The sequence below is a fragment of the Puma concolor genome, chromosome B2, assembly GCF_028749965.1.
Source record: "Puma concolor isolate L17-30 chromosome B2, mPumCon1.1.hap2, whole genome shotgun sequence".
NCBI lineage: Eukaryota > Metazoa > Chordata > Mammalia > Carnivora > Felidae > Puma > Puma concolor.
This window is the reverse complement of record NC_141671.1, coordinates 37617977-37635092: the sequence shown is the minus strand read 5'-3', so window position 1 is coordinate 37635092 and position 17116 is coordinate 37617977. Positions and strand designations below refer to the sequence as shown.

Genomic DNA, 17116 nt, shown 5'->3' with positions numbered 1-17116 from the left:
CTCCCCACCCCCTACTCGTGCTTCTCCACTCTCTTCTTGATTTCAGTGTTTACTGTTCCCTAGATTTGCTTTCTGATCTCACCACCTAAGTGTGTATTATTAAACAACAGAAGTAGAATCATACTCAGTATTTTGTTTTGTTTTTTGATTTGGCTCTTTCCTTAACCAACTTTCTTTGTTGAGATTGACCCTTGTTGGTACACATAGCTCTAGTTCATTTATTTTTAAAACTGTAGTTTTTGTTTAATAGTGAAATTTCACTAACTTGGTGAACAGGTTAAACAGCAGATTAGACACACCGAAAGAATTAGTGAACACAAATAGTAATTTTAAGAAATTGCCCAGAGGGGCGCCTGGGTGGCGCAGTCGGTTAAGCGTCCGACTTCAGCCAGGTCACGATCTCGCAGTCCGTGAGTTCGAGCCCCGCGTCGGGCTCTGGGCTGATGGCTCAGAGCCTGGAGCCTGTTTCCGATTCTGTGTCTCCCTCTCTCTCTGCCCCTCCCCCTTTCATGCTCTGTCTCTCTCTGTCCCCCCCCCCAAAAAAATAAACGTTGAAAAAAAAAATTAAAAAAAAAAAAGAAATTGCCCAGAATGCTTCAGAAAGGGGTACAAAGGGGAAAAAAATAAAAGAGAGGTTGAGAAACATGGAGGAAAGAATGAAAATTTCCAACAGAGGTCCAGTAGGAATTTGAGAAGCACAAAAGCAACAACAAAACAGAAAAGGAGAGAGAATTGATATTCAGGGAAATAATGGCCAAAATTTTCCAGACTTAATAAAAGCCATAACTGCTCTTATTCAGTCCTGAGAAGGATAAATGTAACCTACGTCTAGGTACAACTCAGTTAAATTGCCAAACACCAAAACCAAAAAGAAAATCTTAAAATTAACTGTAGACAAAAACAATTACAACAGTTAGGGGGATAGCAGACTTTAGCAGACATAACAGTAAAAGTCACAAGACTATGGAATAATATCATCAAAGTGCTGGGGAAAAACAGCTTTTAACTAGAGTTCCATAGTAATTAACCTATTTTCCAAGAGTGGTGGCAAAATGCACTTTCAAACAGAGACTTTGCTGAATGCTAGTGGACATGTCTTAGAAAGAAGGAAGGTGGGCCAAGAAGAAAGGAGGATGTAAAAAACAGTAATGGTGAATAAATTGGTAAGTGTGGGTAAATAAGTTTTGACTGTATGAAAAGAGGAAAGGTTAATGAGTTGAGTATTCACTTCAAGTAGTTGGAAAACAACAGTAATTTAAAAGGAGTTGAAGAAGAGATAATAAAAAGAAGAGCAGAATTTAGTGAAATAGGAAATAAAGAATCAACAAAACCAAAAGTTGGTCCTTTGAAAACGCTAATAAGTAGACAAGCCTGTATAGGACTGAAAGAAGAGGTACAAATACAGATATTTGGAATGAAAAAGGAAGCATTCTGAAAAATTTTATGCCACTATATTTGAAAGAGTGGGTAAAATGAAAATTTTTTCTAAAAAGGCCAAGAATATCTAAGACAATTTGGAGGAAAAAGGAAAAGAAAAGGGGGAAGGAGAGAGAACAGAGGTGTTCACTGTATCAGATTTGAAGATTACTGTAAAATCCCAGTAGTTAAAACAGCATGGTAAAGACACAAGGCTAGTCAAATCAGTGAAACATAGCACAGATCTTCAGAAGAGACATGAATATATATGAAAACTTTGTATGTGACTGAAGTCTCATAAATCAGTGGGAGGAAGAGTTCATTAAATGGTGGTAGGGAAATTAGCTAAACTTATGAGTAAAAAATGAAAGTAGATTTTCTGTGTTATGGTAACCAAAAATAAGTATGTGAAAAGCAAAATTTGAGAACTTGTAGAATAAAATACAGGAAAATATCTTTATAAAATGAGGGTAGGAAAGAATATATAAACAAGAAAGCTACCAATCTTAAAGGAAAAGATGAATATTTCATCTCAAAACATTAACCAACAGAAGACTGGCACCCTACAATCAATTAGAAAGACAACAGAAAAATAGACAAAAGATAAGATAGGTAGTTTACAGAAAGGAAAAAAGAAAAAAATAAGTTCAACTTCATCAAACAAAAAAATGAAAAACTAAAACCACATTGAGATATGTCACACTCATCTGTCTGACATCACCAAGAGCTGATAAGGATGTGGTGCAATGAGTTGAGAGTGTACATTTTTACAGCCACTTTGGTGACTCATTTGGGCAATATCCAGGAAAATTGAAGGTAACTCATAGCCATGAGCTGCACAATATCTTATGTATTCCTTTAAGAAACTCTTAGCCATGTACACAAGAAGACACCTTTGTGATCGCCAAGAAAATGGTGGTAACAATCTAAATGTCCCTTTGTGGAGACTAGATAAATACATTTTGGTATGTTTATGCATTGAAATATGCCATATACTTTACATAAATTGACTAGATTTATCTTTCAGTTGAAAGTTCCTTCATCCTGGTTTAGTGTTTGTGCTAAAAGTTAATACTATTCCCCAAGCATTCCCCTTTCTTCTCCTGGGCACACAACAGGGTTGTACTTTTCCCACCCCCTTTGAAGTTAGGTAAAGTCCTGTGACTTGCCTTGGTCAACCAAATGTGACAAAGGTGACGTGTGTTACTTTGAAGGAAGAGTCTTAAGAACCAGGACACAGGTCACTTCTCATTGCTGCTGTAATTGAGAAAACCCATAGTAATACAAAGCCTCTGTCACTTGGATCCTTGTGTGATACAATGTATGAATACTGTGTATTCACAGGGAACACAAAAAATAAACATGTGCTGTGGAAAGGGAGAATGGGGGCTGTTACTGCAGCCTAAGCTATGACTGCAGTATTATTTTAATTTTTTTAACGCTTATTTATTATTGAGAGACAGAGAGAGACAGAGCATGAGCATGGGAGGAGCAGAGAAAGAGGGAGACACAGAATCCGAAGCAGGCTCCAGGCTCTGAGCTGTTAGCACAGAGCCTGACATGGGGCTCGAACTCACAAACCGTGAGATCATGACCTGAGCCAAAGTCGGATGCTTAACAGACTGAGCCACCCAGGTGCCTCAGACTACAGTATTATTTTATGTCTGAACTCAATTACTGTGCGTCTTCTGCCACTTCCTTAAGTTCTGCCTTCCAAATCACGCAATACTTCCCCTTTTCCATGAGATAGAGGTACCATGACTTAGCCTCCAAATACAGTCCTTTCTTGTCTTTCCAAAGTCACAGGGAACTTCTTTCGGAGCCCCCTCCTTCTCTGCCAGGAAACTGTACTCAGAGGTTATTTCTTGTTGCTTAGAGTGTGTTTGCTTGTTGCTTTGGAGTTAAGCTTGATAGTCAAGGGATTTATCACCAAAAATCCATCCTCTCTCCCTTCCTCCTTTCCCTTCTCCCTTTTTTAATCTGTGGATGGCTTCCTCTGCAGAGAACAAAGCAATTAGTGAAGCTGTGTAAGATGAGGACTCAAGTCAGGCATGCCCAACTTTGGAAAATAAATGCAATGCATCGTGCAGAATGTATGTTTAAGATTATTTACTCTACATCATTATAAAGGTAGAACGTTTTGGTATGGTGGTAGTCTACTGCTTACCCTCTCTCTTCAGAGAGTATGTAATATACTGAAAAGTATAGTATATATCTAATGAAAAATTGTCTTTTTGCTAACCTATTTTTAAATTATGTAAATAAAGTAAGTTACAGACCTTGAATGTAAGTAGCTGGGTTTAATTGTAGATTTGGTTTAAATAATAAATTACATTAAAACCCCAACACTAGTAAATGCACAGAAAAGGTCCCAGGGGGACTTAAAAGGCCCTGACCTTTTATCGTACTCGTCTCAGAGAATCTATATCCGTCTTTCTTTTCTTTTCTTTTCTTTTCTTTTCTTTTCTTTTCTTTTCTTTTCTTTTCTTTTCTTTTCTTTTCTTTTCTTTTTCTTTTTCTTTCTTTCTTTCTTTCTCTCTCTCTCTCTCTCTTTCTCTTTCTCTTTCTTTCTTTCTTTCTTTCCTTCTTTTCTCCCTTCCTTCCTTCCTTCCTTCCTTCCTTCCTTTCTTAGTTTAGATTTTGTGGGTTTTTTAAGTAATCTCTACACCCAACATGGGGCTCTCATAACCCTGAGATCAAGAGTCACATGCTCCACCAATTGAGCCAGCCAGGTTCCCCATATTTCATTTTTAGACAGCTGTCATTTTGTGGAAGCCCTTTACTTTTATAAGTGAGCAGATTGGTATGGATTTGAAGTAGAGAGAGACTCAAAATCAAAACAGAGCTGGTTCAAAATATAGCAGTTCATGAACAAAGAGAAGAGCATTATGTGTTGAAATGTTCAGAATAGTAAACAAACAAAAAAGGGAAACGAATCCTGGCTGAGGGCAGCTGTGTATTCTGAAAAGGGATCGGTACCATTTCCTAGATCATCTTCCTGCTTTATGAATTTTAAAACAATCTATTATATCATGTTTTTCCAAACAAATTTATTATATTTACCAAGTGCAATAAATATATACAGTTTAGAGTATACTAATAAAACAAGTGCCTGTGTATTCACCACCACCTAGCTTAAGAACACAACAAGACCAGTACTTTTGAAGCCCCTCCAAGATTTCATCTTGGAAATGAAATCAATTAATGTTTGGACCCACTGGTAGGACGCCCTGCAAGATTTCATCCCCCGTTCCCAGACACATTATACTGAGTTTGATATAATAATTCCCTGGATTTCCTTTTTAGTTTTATGTATATATATGTTTATATATCCATCCTAAACAAAGTGTATTTCTAGTTTTGCCTTTTTAGAAAACTCTGTATAAATGAACTCATATTCTGTGTTTTTCTTTTGCCTCGCTTTTTTCACTCGACATTATGTATTTTGTTTTTTGAGTTTTTACTTTTTTAGAAGTCACGTTTTTTTATGAAGCAACATTATGGTTTTTGATTCATCTATTTGTATATAGCTATAGTTCACTGAGGTCAATTACTGTGTAGTTTCCTATTATAGTAATATTTTCAAATGTATTTATCCATTCTGTGTTTTATGCAGTATCATATTTCTTTATAGTAAAATACTTCAGGGTTAATTATTACATGCTGTTTGGTTTGTTCCAATCTTAGGTTCAACTTTTTGTCTTGAAGCTATTTGGCATGGAAAGTGTGTTCATGTCTTGAGATAATCAAGATGTTCTAATTTCCCTTTTATCATTGATTTGAGATTGTAATTAATTTTGTTCATTGCACACTATCAGGATATATTTGGCTTCTCTTATCTTGATGCTGAATCTTGTGTTGCACTCACAGTTCCCATGGAGAATGTTGCAACAATTGCTGATTGTGCCAGTGTGATTGAAGGAGTCAGCCGGAGCCGAAATGCCTTGCTGAATGGAGACACCAAGAATTATGATTGGGACTCTGGCTATACGTGTCATCAGCTAGGAAGTGGTGCAATTGTGGTTCAACTGGCACAGCCGTACATGATCGGGTCAATACGGTAAGGAGATTCCTTTTCATTCATTACTTTTAAAATGGAAGACACATGTGCAAATTCTGTTTTAGAACAATGATGATACCATTAACTTCAGTGAAGATACATTTCTGTTCTGTGCTCTAAATATTGAAGGGGGAACAGAGAGAGATACAGGGTGCTTGTTTGGATCTTCTGGTGGGAGGATACACCAAGATTAGACTTGCAGAGAGACTAGATTAGAGGCTCTCCCTGGGTACGGCTCACCTCCTTTTTTTTTTTTTTTTTTTTTACGTTTTTATTTATTTTTGGGACAGAGAGAGAGAGCATGAACGGGGGAGGGGCAGAGAGAGAGGGAGACACAGAATCGGAAACAGGCTCCAGGCTCCGAGCCATCAGCCCAGAGCCTGATGCGGGGCTCGAACTCACGGACCGCGAGATCGTGACCTGGCTGAAGTCGGACGCTTAACCGACTGCGCCACCCAGGCACCCCATCACCTCCTTTTTTAAAAAATGTTTATTTATTTATTTTGAGAGAGAGCATGAGAAGGGGAGGGGCAGAGAGAGAGAGAAAGAGAGAGAGAATCCCAAGCAGGTTCTGCACTGTCAGCTCAGAGCCAGATGCAGGGCTCAATCCTATGAACATTGAGATCATGACCTGAGCCAAAATCAAGAGTCGGAAGCTTAACTGACTGAGCCACCCAGGCCTCTGGCTCACTTCCTTCTTAAGTCTGTTTGAGTTGGTTAGGGGCTTAGAGGATAATTCAAGAGAGGTTATGTAGAATCAAAACTAATTTCCAACTTGAATAAATGGCTTTACATATGAACCAAACAAATGCGAGTATGAGACCTGGTACTAAAAAAAAAAAAATCTTCTTAATGAAAAATCTGGGCTTGGGGTGGTTGTTTTCATTTTGTTTTGTTTTGTTTTGCTTTGTTTTTTAAGAAAGGAACTTTAACCCAACATTGTTTGACATATAGGCTCATATAATTTTAAAACGCGAGACTAATGATATCCCCTAGAGAATATACTTTAGTTCAAGAGAGCCATCTGGGTGTTGAATAGGCTGCCCTTTTTTGCTTTTTTTATGAAGGTTCTAACAAGGCCTCTGAAAGACTAATATATACATATTTATGTTACATATTTATATTTATGTTTAGCAGTAGTTAAGGTATCTTACATGATAACCCACATGGAGATGTGGGTGGGACAGGACTGCCTCCCCCCCTGCCCCATCACTGTCTACCACATTTGCCTTGTTGTTTTCTGTTCTCATTGTAAAGTCAGCGTATATAAAGAGAGAAATAGCACCAAGAAAATAAGGTAGTAGGATTCTAACAGGCAAAGGTTTATTGATGTTAAGGCTAATAACCACAGAGGTTACTGCAGCTTGCCAGTCCCCAGGGGCCCCCTGACGAGTGATGCTGGATTTCTAGGAGAATTCTGACTGTGGATTTCTTCATTTAAATTGTTAACCTCTTTTCATAAAGGGCTACATACAGGTTGCGTAACATAGGCAACAAGTCACACAGATAGAGAAGCACTGCAGACCAGACAAACCCACTTTGTGCTTAGGAAGGGGGAAGAGAAGCCACAGTCAGTCTGGACAAGCTACCAGTGCAAATAAACTTCTGTCAGATAGCAAACAACATCCCTGTCCTTCCTTTTTTCTCAGCTGTGGGTGTGAAGTAAAGCAGTCATAGGCCATCTATTTAATAAGCCATTCTAGAATTTTTGTCATAGATGGTGTGAAACTTACCCAAATGTTTCCCGTTACAATCTATTCCTCTTCGCTTTAAAAATCTGGGGAACAGTTGTCCTTCTCCGGTCACTGGCACTCCTTATAGTCTTCACAGTCTCTTGAAGATTACCAATCGTGGCTCTGAGATTACATCTGCAACTTCTTTCAGCAGGCGTGGGGTGTAACTCACCGGAGCTAGGAGACTTGGAGTCATTTAAATTGACTAGACACTCTCTTTCTTTCACTTCACCTATTTGGGGCTTCAATTTTCCCTTTTTTTACGGTTGTTCTGCCATTTCTAATTTGAAGACCAGTCTTCTCGCCAATGAAGATGGAAGCAAACTGGCAGCTTAGTGGCTCTTCCCACTCTCTTGTAATGTTCCCTGTGTTCTACCCACTTACCTGGTACTCCACCTCCGCCCCCAACAATGTTACACATGCATCTCACACCGACACGCCGGAAATGGAATTCCGTTATCCTCCCTTCCCCTGCTCAAGTCACCTTGAGATTTCCCTCAGCTCATTCAGTGGTACCACCCATCTATCCGTAGACTGCGCTAAAAGTACGACAATCTTCCTGAATTTACTCCTCTCCCTCGCTTCTCCTCTTCAACCAGTTCTGTCAGTACTGGCTCCTACATATCTCACAAAGCCTTCCACCCTTCCCCACGCCCACTGCAGTTGTACCTTTGTAGTTTCTCCTCTCTGCCTGGTCTTCCAGACTTCCATCTGGCCCTTCCTTCCCCACCTGCAGCCAACTCCCCACCCCAGATCTGACGCGGTCACGCCCCTTCGGGAGAAAGTTCAGACGAAGGCATTTAAGAACAATCTGACTTGCTTCTGTCTACACAGCCTTGTCCTGTGCTTCTCCACCCACCTCTACACAAGCCCGTCTTAGCCTGTCCAGCTTCCTGCAGTTTTGCACATGCCACCCCTCTCTCACCTCTATGCCTTCAACTCTTTGAACATGCTGTTCCATTGCTAGTGTCTCTCACTGCCTTCTCCTCACCCCTTTGTACCCAGCTCTTACTCCCCCCTTCAAGACTCTGTTCCTCTGGGAATGCTACCCTAACTGCCCATCATCTCCTGGGCTGATCTAGACCTCCTTCTTCAGTGATCCCATTCATTCTCTATATATTCATTCCAATAGGAATTATATTTGTATTATAATCATTTACTTGCTGCCTCCTCACAGCCTCACCTGATAAATAAAGCCTGTGGCAACTCACAATAAGCATCCCTGTCAGAGAAAATGTGTAGAAGGGGAAATTATAGCAGGTGCAGTAGGAGATCTAGAATTTTAGATCCAGCAGGAACACATGAGGTCACTGCCCAAGTGACAACTCAGAGTGAGACAAACAGGCTCTTTGTGTGACAAAGCCTCCTTGACCTCTGGCTCTACCCAGAGAATCAAAGATATTCAATCTGACTCCAGAAAAAGGTGTCACTGGGCTTAAAGCAAGAGAAAACAGTGCCCATTTGGTTTTCTTTAAACATGGAATGAAAATGGTTCCCCTGAACTAATTTTTCTTTCCATGACTCAGAATGGCGATAATGAGCATGAACACAACCAAAGGTAGAATTGTCTATCTCAGCCTCCAAACTTCCTTAAGCCAGCTATTGTTTTTGCAGTGAGAAAATCCATGCAATTGAAGCCCCATGTAACTGGCTGAGCACTCAAAGAGACACGTTTCTGTGAAACTAACATTATGTTGTCAGGATCTGCATTTGCCTCTTCTGTGACATTATTAAGAAGAAAGGGAGAGGGATTTCTTAACCACCGATGCCTGTGGACGATGCTGGATATCTTGGCGGGCCATGGTTAGCAGCTGCTGATGTGCCCAGACAGACATTTATTGATAGGAAACTAGATCAGTGGCACCTCTTCATGGGGGTAGGTAATTGACCAATGACAGGATGATTAGTCAGTGACATTTGACCCACAGCTTCTATTGCTTGTGATGACTGACTTGCTTTCCTAGTCACTGTATCTGAAAAAGCTCAATGATTCTGAATCGACACCCAGAGGGAGAGTGTTACAGAACTGAGTAACTAACACTTTCCCCATCTAGGAGATAGGAGATCTGGCAATCCTGGAAACTCTTCCTCTAGGAAAGGAAGCCCAGTCACATGGTACATTGGCTTTAAAAATTCAGGTTTCTTTGTGGACGGTGACTAGGAAGGCAAAGGACTCAAACATGAATTGTCTTAATCACTGTGATCTTTTTTCCTAAAGGAAGATGTAAGTGTTTTATGGATAGAGATGTCTTTTGTTTGTCTGTTTTCATCCTCAGAAATCATTTCTTCCTTTCCTGAGCATTTAGCTGTAGGCAGGTAGGCAGGCAGAGCCGCCTTCTTTGCCTGGTGATGCTTGCTTGCTCCTAACCACAGTCCTCGGAAACCTAATTCTGCTAGTGTGTCTGGTACCAGTACCTTGTGGTATCCTGGAGAGGCTGATCGTGAAACATGACCCCTGACCATCCCTCCTCCCCCCCATTTTCTTTCATTCATTTAGCAAACATTTATTGAGCCTTCTACTGTGTTCCAGGCACTGTTCTCAGCCATGGGGATAGAGCATCGAATAAAGAAAACAAACATCGATGCTGTCATAGAACTGACATTCTTGTCAGGGGGAGATAAACAGTAAACAACACTGTAATATGTCAGATTTTTCGAAGTGCCACGGAGCAATCAGGAGGGAGGACTAGCAGGTAGAAACAGTGCAGTGTTAGATGCAGTGGTCAGGGAAGGCCTGTGCAGAGCCCGAAGAAAGGGAAGAGCAAGCCATCTGGGGACCTAGGGGATGAGCATCACAGAGTGCCAAGGCCCCAAGAGGGAGCATGTCTGCCAGGTGGCAGGAGCAGTGAGGAGGCCAGTGTGACTAGAGCAGGGTGAGGGAGGCTGAGAGCAAGAGGCAAGGTGAGGGAGGTGACTTGGAGAGGCGACAGCCCTGAGATTTGTTGCCATTTGGTTTCTGTATTCAGTCACCAACTCCCAAAACCATCCCACCCACCACCCACACAGCCATCCCTGCATTTCATTAGCACCATGAGAGGAGAGTTTTCTGGGCTGAGGAGAAGAGGGGTCTGGTGGGGAGGCCATCACGCCTTCAGAAGCGCCTTCCTTGCTCCTGACCTGCCTTTATCCAGCCAACTCCTGGAAGAGAAACCACAGAGGCGTCCAGTCCTTACAGCTCAACAGGAAACTTGCTCCCCAGCTCCCTCTTCTTTTTCTCTCTCCTAAGAGCCAGAGCAGGCAGTGTAACTGGGAAATAAAGAAGCTTGGCTTTGTTGTTGCTAGGTGTACAGGCACAGCCAGAGTTATTCATTGTCTGTGAGAGAAAAAGAGAGAAACTGCCTGCAATGTACCTTACGTGTGGGTAACTGAGTAGTAATTATATCATTTTCGTGCCCCTTTTAAACATTAAAATTTAAATAACAGGAAACCTTCAGAGGCCTGATCACATAAAAAGACCAGGGTAAAGTCATAATAACTAACCAAATCTACCTAATGTCTTAGTTTATAGTCCCTCTGTCACCTTAGTTTAAGACTTACTATCTTTCTACTTGCTAATCATGATATCTTTATCATTGTTTTCTGGCTGGTATGAGAATCACATATGCTGTGTATTACGTATGCCTGTCACTCAGTCTTTTTCAGCTAATCAGTGACAGCACTTTGTGGAAACCCTAATTATAAGATAGTCAATTGAATTAACAATTTTTACATTTGCCTGAAAATGATTGTTTTGTAATTGATATGTGCAATGCCGTAAGTAAAACGCCCCGAATGCTTTAACTAACCTCATTGTGGGTAGGCTATCCAGAGATGACGCCGTGCATGTAGATGCCACTGCCCATAGTCTGTCTGAGTGCTGTGAGGATTAAGGAGTTAATGACACAAAAATAGTTAAGGTTCCTCAGTTGGAAAATGTTGTATGAATATAATATGTAAGGACAAGATGGGTCCAGCCCAAAGTATGTTCTTGGTGGGTATTCATGATCTCTTCAGTCTGTAGGGATGAGCCTCTTTTTATTTTACAATAGGGAAAAAAGTTCTACCGCTTATAGAAGTTAATGTGGTGCAGAATGTCCAAAGCATGAATCAGTTTCTCTCTCGCAGCTATTAAACATAGAGAAAATGAAGCAATAGCAAGTTGATCTCAAAAAAAAAAAAAAAATTAGGTATGCCTCTATGGTCCTTATTCATCCCAGTGTATTTTTCTTTCTCTGGGAGTTGTCAAGCCCAGGCCCAGTTCAGCCGCCCTTTCATTATTGTGCGGCTACAACCAACTGTAGATTATCTCTTCCGTTTGTAAATTATGGAGACTCCTTTTCGACTGCTATTTTCCCTTCTTCCCACTGCTTACCACCCTGCCAAGCTATTACTCATCCACTTCCCTCCCAAAGGATAGGCACAGAAAAGAAAAAGGAGAGGAATCACAAACCATTCAATTTCCTTTCCTATTTAATAGTTCCAAATGAAGCCTTGGTCGATAGGGTGGGGAGAGGAATTGAAGCTAATGACGCAAAAGATGTTTTGTAATTGTTTGAGTATTTTTGACATCTGTGCTGCCCTCGGTCTCTCATAGGAGCACGGTTAATATCCGGTTGAAGATAGTGATTTTATAGTACTGAGATGGACGTGGGTTCCTGGCGGTGGTTTCCAGGTGCCTAGTACAAGTACTCTGTGCTGTGAGTACTCAATAAACACTCATTGACTGAACTGACAGCATAGTATGTTAGTGCAGCGAAAGGGAGTTCTATCTATCAACTAAATTGGACATCATATTTGCTCAGTGTGTCTGATCTAAGTGTATGTGAGGAAACTGCTAAAGATTTGGCATCTCCAGCAAATGACTGAAATTAAGCTCCGGAGTCAGGTGCTCACATTAGCACAGGTAAGGGCACTCGCCTCACACGTTTCATGCTGCTTCCATTTCATTCTGAGTGCCGCACAGGCAAGCAGTACATCTATTTACATCAGGAGAGCCTTCTTTGCAACCTAGAGAGCTAGAAATTTCCTTTTTATAGTTTAAGGAATACAACAAACATCTAAATATATGACTCCTCTGGCTTGGATTAAGATTGCCTATAATTCTAGTCAAAATTGGAAAGATATTTTACGAAATTTGCTTCATATCAGTCATGCTGAGCATCTCTGTCACAGCCCTGAACCAAAGAATTCTTCCTTGTCTCACTGATTCATGATTTATTTACCAAGCGTTGTTTCTCTCTCAGCCTATCTGCCTTGCACTAAAGTCTTCTCTTATCACCCTCAGACCTCAGAACACTGGTTCCCAGAAAAACTGTTGAATAAAAAATTGTATGTGTGGTTCCCAGTAGACACTGGAGTCTGAGCTGGGTGAATGCTTAGGGGACTAGAAATCCTCGAGCCTAGAAACAGATAACAGAGTTTGGGGGCAAGGTAAATATGTCTCAGCCAGTTTCATCCTAGAGGTATTTCAAGACCAGAAAGTATTGCTATGGCAACTAAGTTGAATGTTAAAAATACAGGAGGGGCACTAGAATTCGGATGTTCTTCGGAAAAGCAGGAAAGGTTAAATGCCCCCAAAAAAGGAGAGAGAGAGAGAGAGAGAGAGAGTCTGTGTATGTGTTTGATTTACCTCACATGTCAGCCATTTATTTCTCTTGAGTGATTAGAGAACTTGACAACTAGTCATCATAAAATATAGCTGGATACATGAAAAGAAAAATTTTTGTACTTTTCAAAGATTAACCCATCAAGAAGACATTTTTATAGGCGATATCAGCCCATTTGACCCAGTATTTCATGTACAAACATGCTTAGTAATTATTCAGAATTTTTATTTAAGACACTTCTAAGGGGCGCCTGGGTGGCTCAGTTGGTTGAGTGTCCGACTTCAGCTCAGGTCATGATCTCGCCGTTTGTGAGTTCGAGCCCCGCATCAGGCATTGTGCTGACAGCTTGGAGCCTGGAGCCTGCTTCAGATTCTGTGTCTCCCACTCTCTCTGTCCCTCCCCCACTCACCCTCTGTCTCTCCTTCAAAAATAAATAAACATTAAAAAAAATTTTTTAAGACACTCCTAAGAAAATCTTCAGAAACAACCACAAAACAAGTAATAAAATGGCAATAAATATATATTTGTAATTACTTTGAATGTAAATGGACTAAATGCTCCAATCAAAAGACTTAGGATGACACCTACAGATTAAAAGTAAGGCAATAGAGGGGTGCCTGGGTGGCTCAGTTGGTTAAGCATCTGACTTCGGCTCTGGTCACGAGTTCACAGTTCATGGGTGCGAGCCCCACATCATGTTCTGTGCTGACAGCTCAGAGCCTGGAACCTGCTTCAGATTCTGTGTCTCCCTCTCTCTCTGCCCCTCCCTGGCTCATGCTCTCTCTCTCTCCCACTCTCAAAAACAATAAACATTTAAAAAAATTTTTTTAAATAAATGTAAGGAAATGGAGAAACATCTGTCATGCAAATGGATATCAAAAGAAAGCCAGAGTAGCAATACTTACATTGAACAAAATAGACTTTAAAACAAAGACTCTAATAATAGACAAAAAGGACATTATATAATAATAAAGGGGACAATCCGACAAGATCTAACAATTGTAAATATTTATGCACCCAACATAGAAGCTCTCAAGTACATAAAACAGTTAACAAACATGAAAGAATTAATAATAGTACAATAATAGTAGGGGGCTTTAACACCCCTTTACATCAATGAACAGATCATCTAAACAGAAAATCAACAGAGAAACAATGGCTTTGAATGACACACTGGACCAGATGGACTTAACAGATATATTCAGAACATTTCATCCTAAAGCACCAGAGTACACATTCTTTACAAGTACACATAGAAAATTCTCCAGGAAAGATAATATATTAGGCCATAAAATAAGCCTCAGTAAATTTAAGATCAAAGTCATACCATGCATCTTTGCTGACTACAGCGCTATGAAACCACAACCATAAGAAAAAGTCTGGATAGATCACAAACACATGGAGGTTAAATAACATGCTACTAAACAATGAATGGGTCAATCAGGAAATAAAGGGAGAAATTTTAAAAGCATGGAAATAAATGAAAATGAAAACACAACTGTCCAGGGGTGCCTGGCTGACTCAGTCAAGAGAGCATGCAACTCTTAATCTCTGGGTCGTGAGTTCAAGCCTGATGTTGGTTGTGGAGCCTACTTTAAAAAAAATTAAGAAAAGTAATTCATTGAGAAGACACAACCATCTAAAGCCTTTGGGATGCAGCAAAAGGGGATCTTAGAGGGAAGCTTATAGCAATACAGGCCTACCCTCAAGGAGCAAGAAAAATCTCAAACAGCCTAACTTTACACCTCAAAGGGCTAGAAAAAGAACAACAAACAAAACCTAACACCAGCAGAAGGAAGGAAATAATAAAGACTGGAAAAGAAATAAATGATATACAAACTTAAAAAAAAAAAGGGACACCTAAGTGGCTTAGTCAGTTGAGTGTCTAACTCTTGATTTTAGCTCAGGTCATGACCTCAGGGTTGTGGGATTGAGCCCTACATCAGGCTGTGTGCTGAGCGTGGAGCCTGCTTGAGATTCTCTCTACCCCTCTCCCATTCATGCTCTCTCTAAAAATTAAAAAAAAAAGAAAGAAACTAAAAAAAAAAAAAAAAAAGAACAGTAGAACAAATCAATGAAACCAGGAGCTGGTTCTTTGAAAATATCAATAAAATTGATAAATTTCTAGCCAGATTTATCAAGAAAAAAGAGAAAGGACTCAAATAAAATCATAAATGAGAGAGGAGAAATAACCAATACCACAAAAATACAAATAATTAGAAGATAATGTTTTGAAAAATTATATGCCAACAAATTGGACAACCTAGAAGAAATAGATAAATTCCTAGAAACATAAACTGGCAAAACTGAAACAGGAAGAAATAGGAAATAACCAGCAAAGAAGCTAAATCAGTAATTGAGAAAGTCCCAACAAATAAAAGTTCAGGACCAGATGACTTGACAGGCAAATTCTGCCAAACATTTAAGAAGAGTTAATACCTATTCTTCTCAAACTATTCCAAAAAAAAAGAAAAAGAAGGAAAACTTCCAAATTAAATCCATGAGGCCAGCATTATCTTGATACCAAACTGGATAAGGACACCACAAAAAAAGAGAACTACAGGCCAGTATCTCTGATAAACATAGATGCAAAAATCCTCAATAAAATACTAGCAAACTGAACCCAACAATACATTAAAAGAAATCATCCCAATAAGTGGGATTTATTCCTGGGTTGCAAGGGTGGTTCAGTATTCACAGATCAATCAATGATAACCATAAGAGAAAAGATATGAACCATATGATCATTTTAATAGATGCAGAAAAAACATTTGACAATGTACGACATCCATTCATGATAAAATCCTTCAACAAAGTAGGTTTAGAGGGAACATATCTCAGCATAATAAAAGCCATCTATGAAAAACCCACAGCTCACACCATCCTCAATGGGGAAAACTGAGAGCCTTTCACCTAAGGTCAGGAAAAAGTCAAGGATGTCCATTCTTACCACTTTTATTCAACATAGTACTGGCAGTCCTAGCCACAGCAATCAGACAACAAAAAGAAATAAAAGGCATCCAAACTGGTAAAGAAGTAAAACTTCCATTATTTGCAGATGACACGATACTGTGTATAGAAAACTCAAAACACACCAAAAATCTGCTAGAACTGATAAACGATAAACTTTCAGTAAAGTATCAGAATACAAAATTTTTGTATAGAAATCTGTTGCATTTCTATACACCAATCATGGAGCAACAGAAAAAGAAATTAGGGAATGTATCCCATTTACAATTGCACCAAAAGTAATAAGATACCTAGAAATGAACCCAACCAAAGAGATGAAAGACCTATACTCTGAAAACTGTAAAACACAAAAATTGAAGATGACACAAAGAAATGGAAAGACATTCATGCTCATGAATCAGAAGAACAAATATTCTTAAAATGCCTATACTGCCCACAGCAATCTATACATTTAACGTAATCCCTATCAAAGTACCAACAGTATTTTTCATAGAGCTAGAATAAACAATCCTAGAATTTCTATGGGACCACAAAAGACCCTGAATAGCCAAAGCAATTTTGAAAAAGAAAAGCAAAGCTGGAGGCATTACAATTCTGGACTTCAAGTTATGTTACAAAGCTGTAGTAATCAAAACAGTATGATACCAGCAAAAAATAGACACATAGATCAATGGAACAAATAGAAAAACCAAAAATGAACCCACAACTATATGGTTAACTAATCTTCGACAAAGCCGGAAAGAATATCCATTGGGGAAAGGACAGTCTCCTCAACAAATGGTGTTGGGAAAAGTGGACAGCAACATGCAAAAGAAAGAACCTGGACCACTTTCTTACACCATATACAAAAATAAATTCCAAATAGATTAAAGACTTAAATGTGAGGCCTAAAACCATAAAAATCCTCCAAGAGAACACAGGCAGTAACCTCTTTGACACTGGCTGTAGCAACTTCTTTCTAGATATGTCTCCTGAAGCAAGGTGAACAAAAGCAAAAATACAGTATTGGGACTACATCAAAATAGTTTATGTATAGTGAAGGAAACAATCAACAAAACTAAAGACAGCCTATAGGATGGGAGAAGATATTTGCAAATGACATATTAAATAAAAGGTTGGTATCCATATTACATATATAAAGAATTTATAAAACTCAACACCCAAAAAACAAATAGCCCTATTAAAAAAATGGGCAGAAGACATGAACAGACATTTCTCTAAAGAAGACATACCGATAGCCAACAGACACATGAAAAAATGTTCATCATCACTTACCATCAGGGAAATCCAAATCAAAACCGCAATGAGATATCACCTCCCACCTATCAGAATGGCTAAAATCAATAACGCAA

At 39.5% G+C, this 17116-nt stretch overlaps 1 protein-coding gene across 4 annotated transcripts in view; it reads left to right on the top strand.

Moving 5' to 3' along the window:
* BTBD9 (BTB domain containing 9) overlaps positions 1-17116 on the top strand; it is a 417533-nt gene that overhangs the window by 301295 nt on the left and 99122 nt on the right. For all 4 annotated transcript variants that reach the window (XM_025925243.2, XM_086706750.1, XM_086706752.1 and 1 more), the window contains one exon: positions 5287-5476. In XM_025925243.2, the coding sequence (XP_025781028.2) occupies positions 5287-5476 (190 nt within the window). The remainder of the gene's footprint in view (positions 1-5286; positions 5477-17116) is intronic.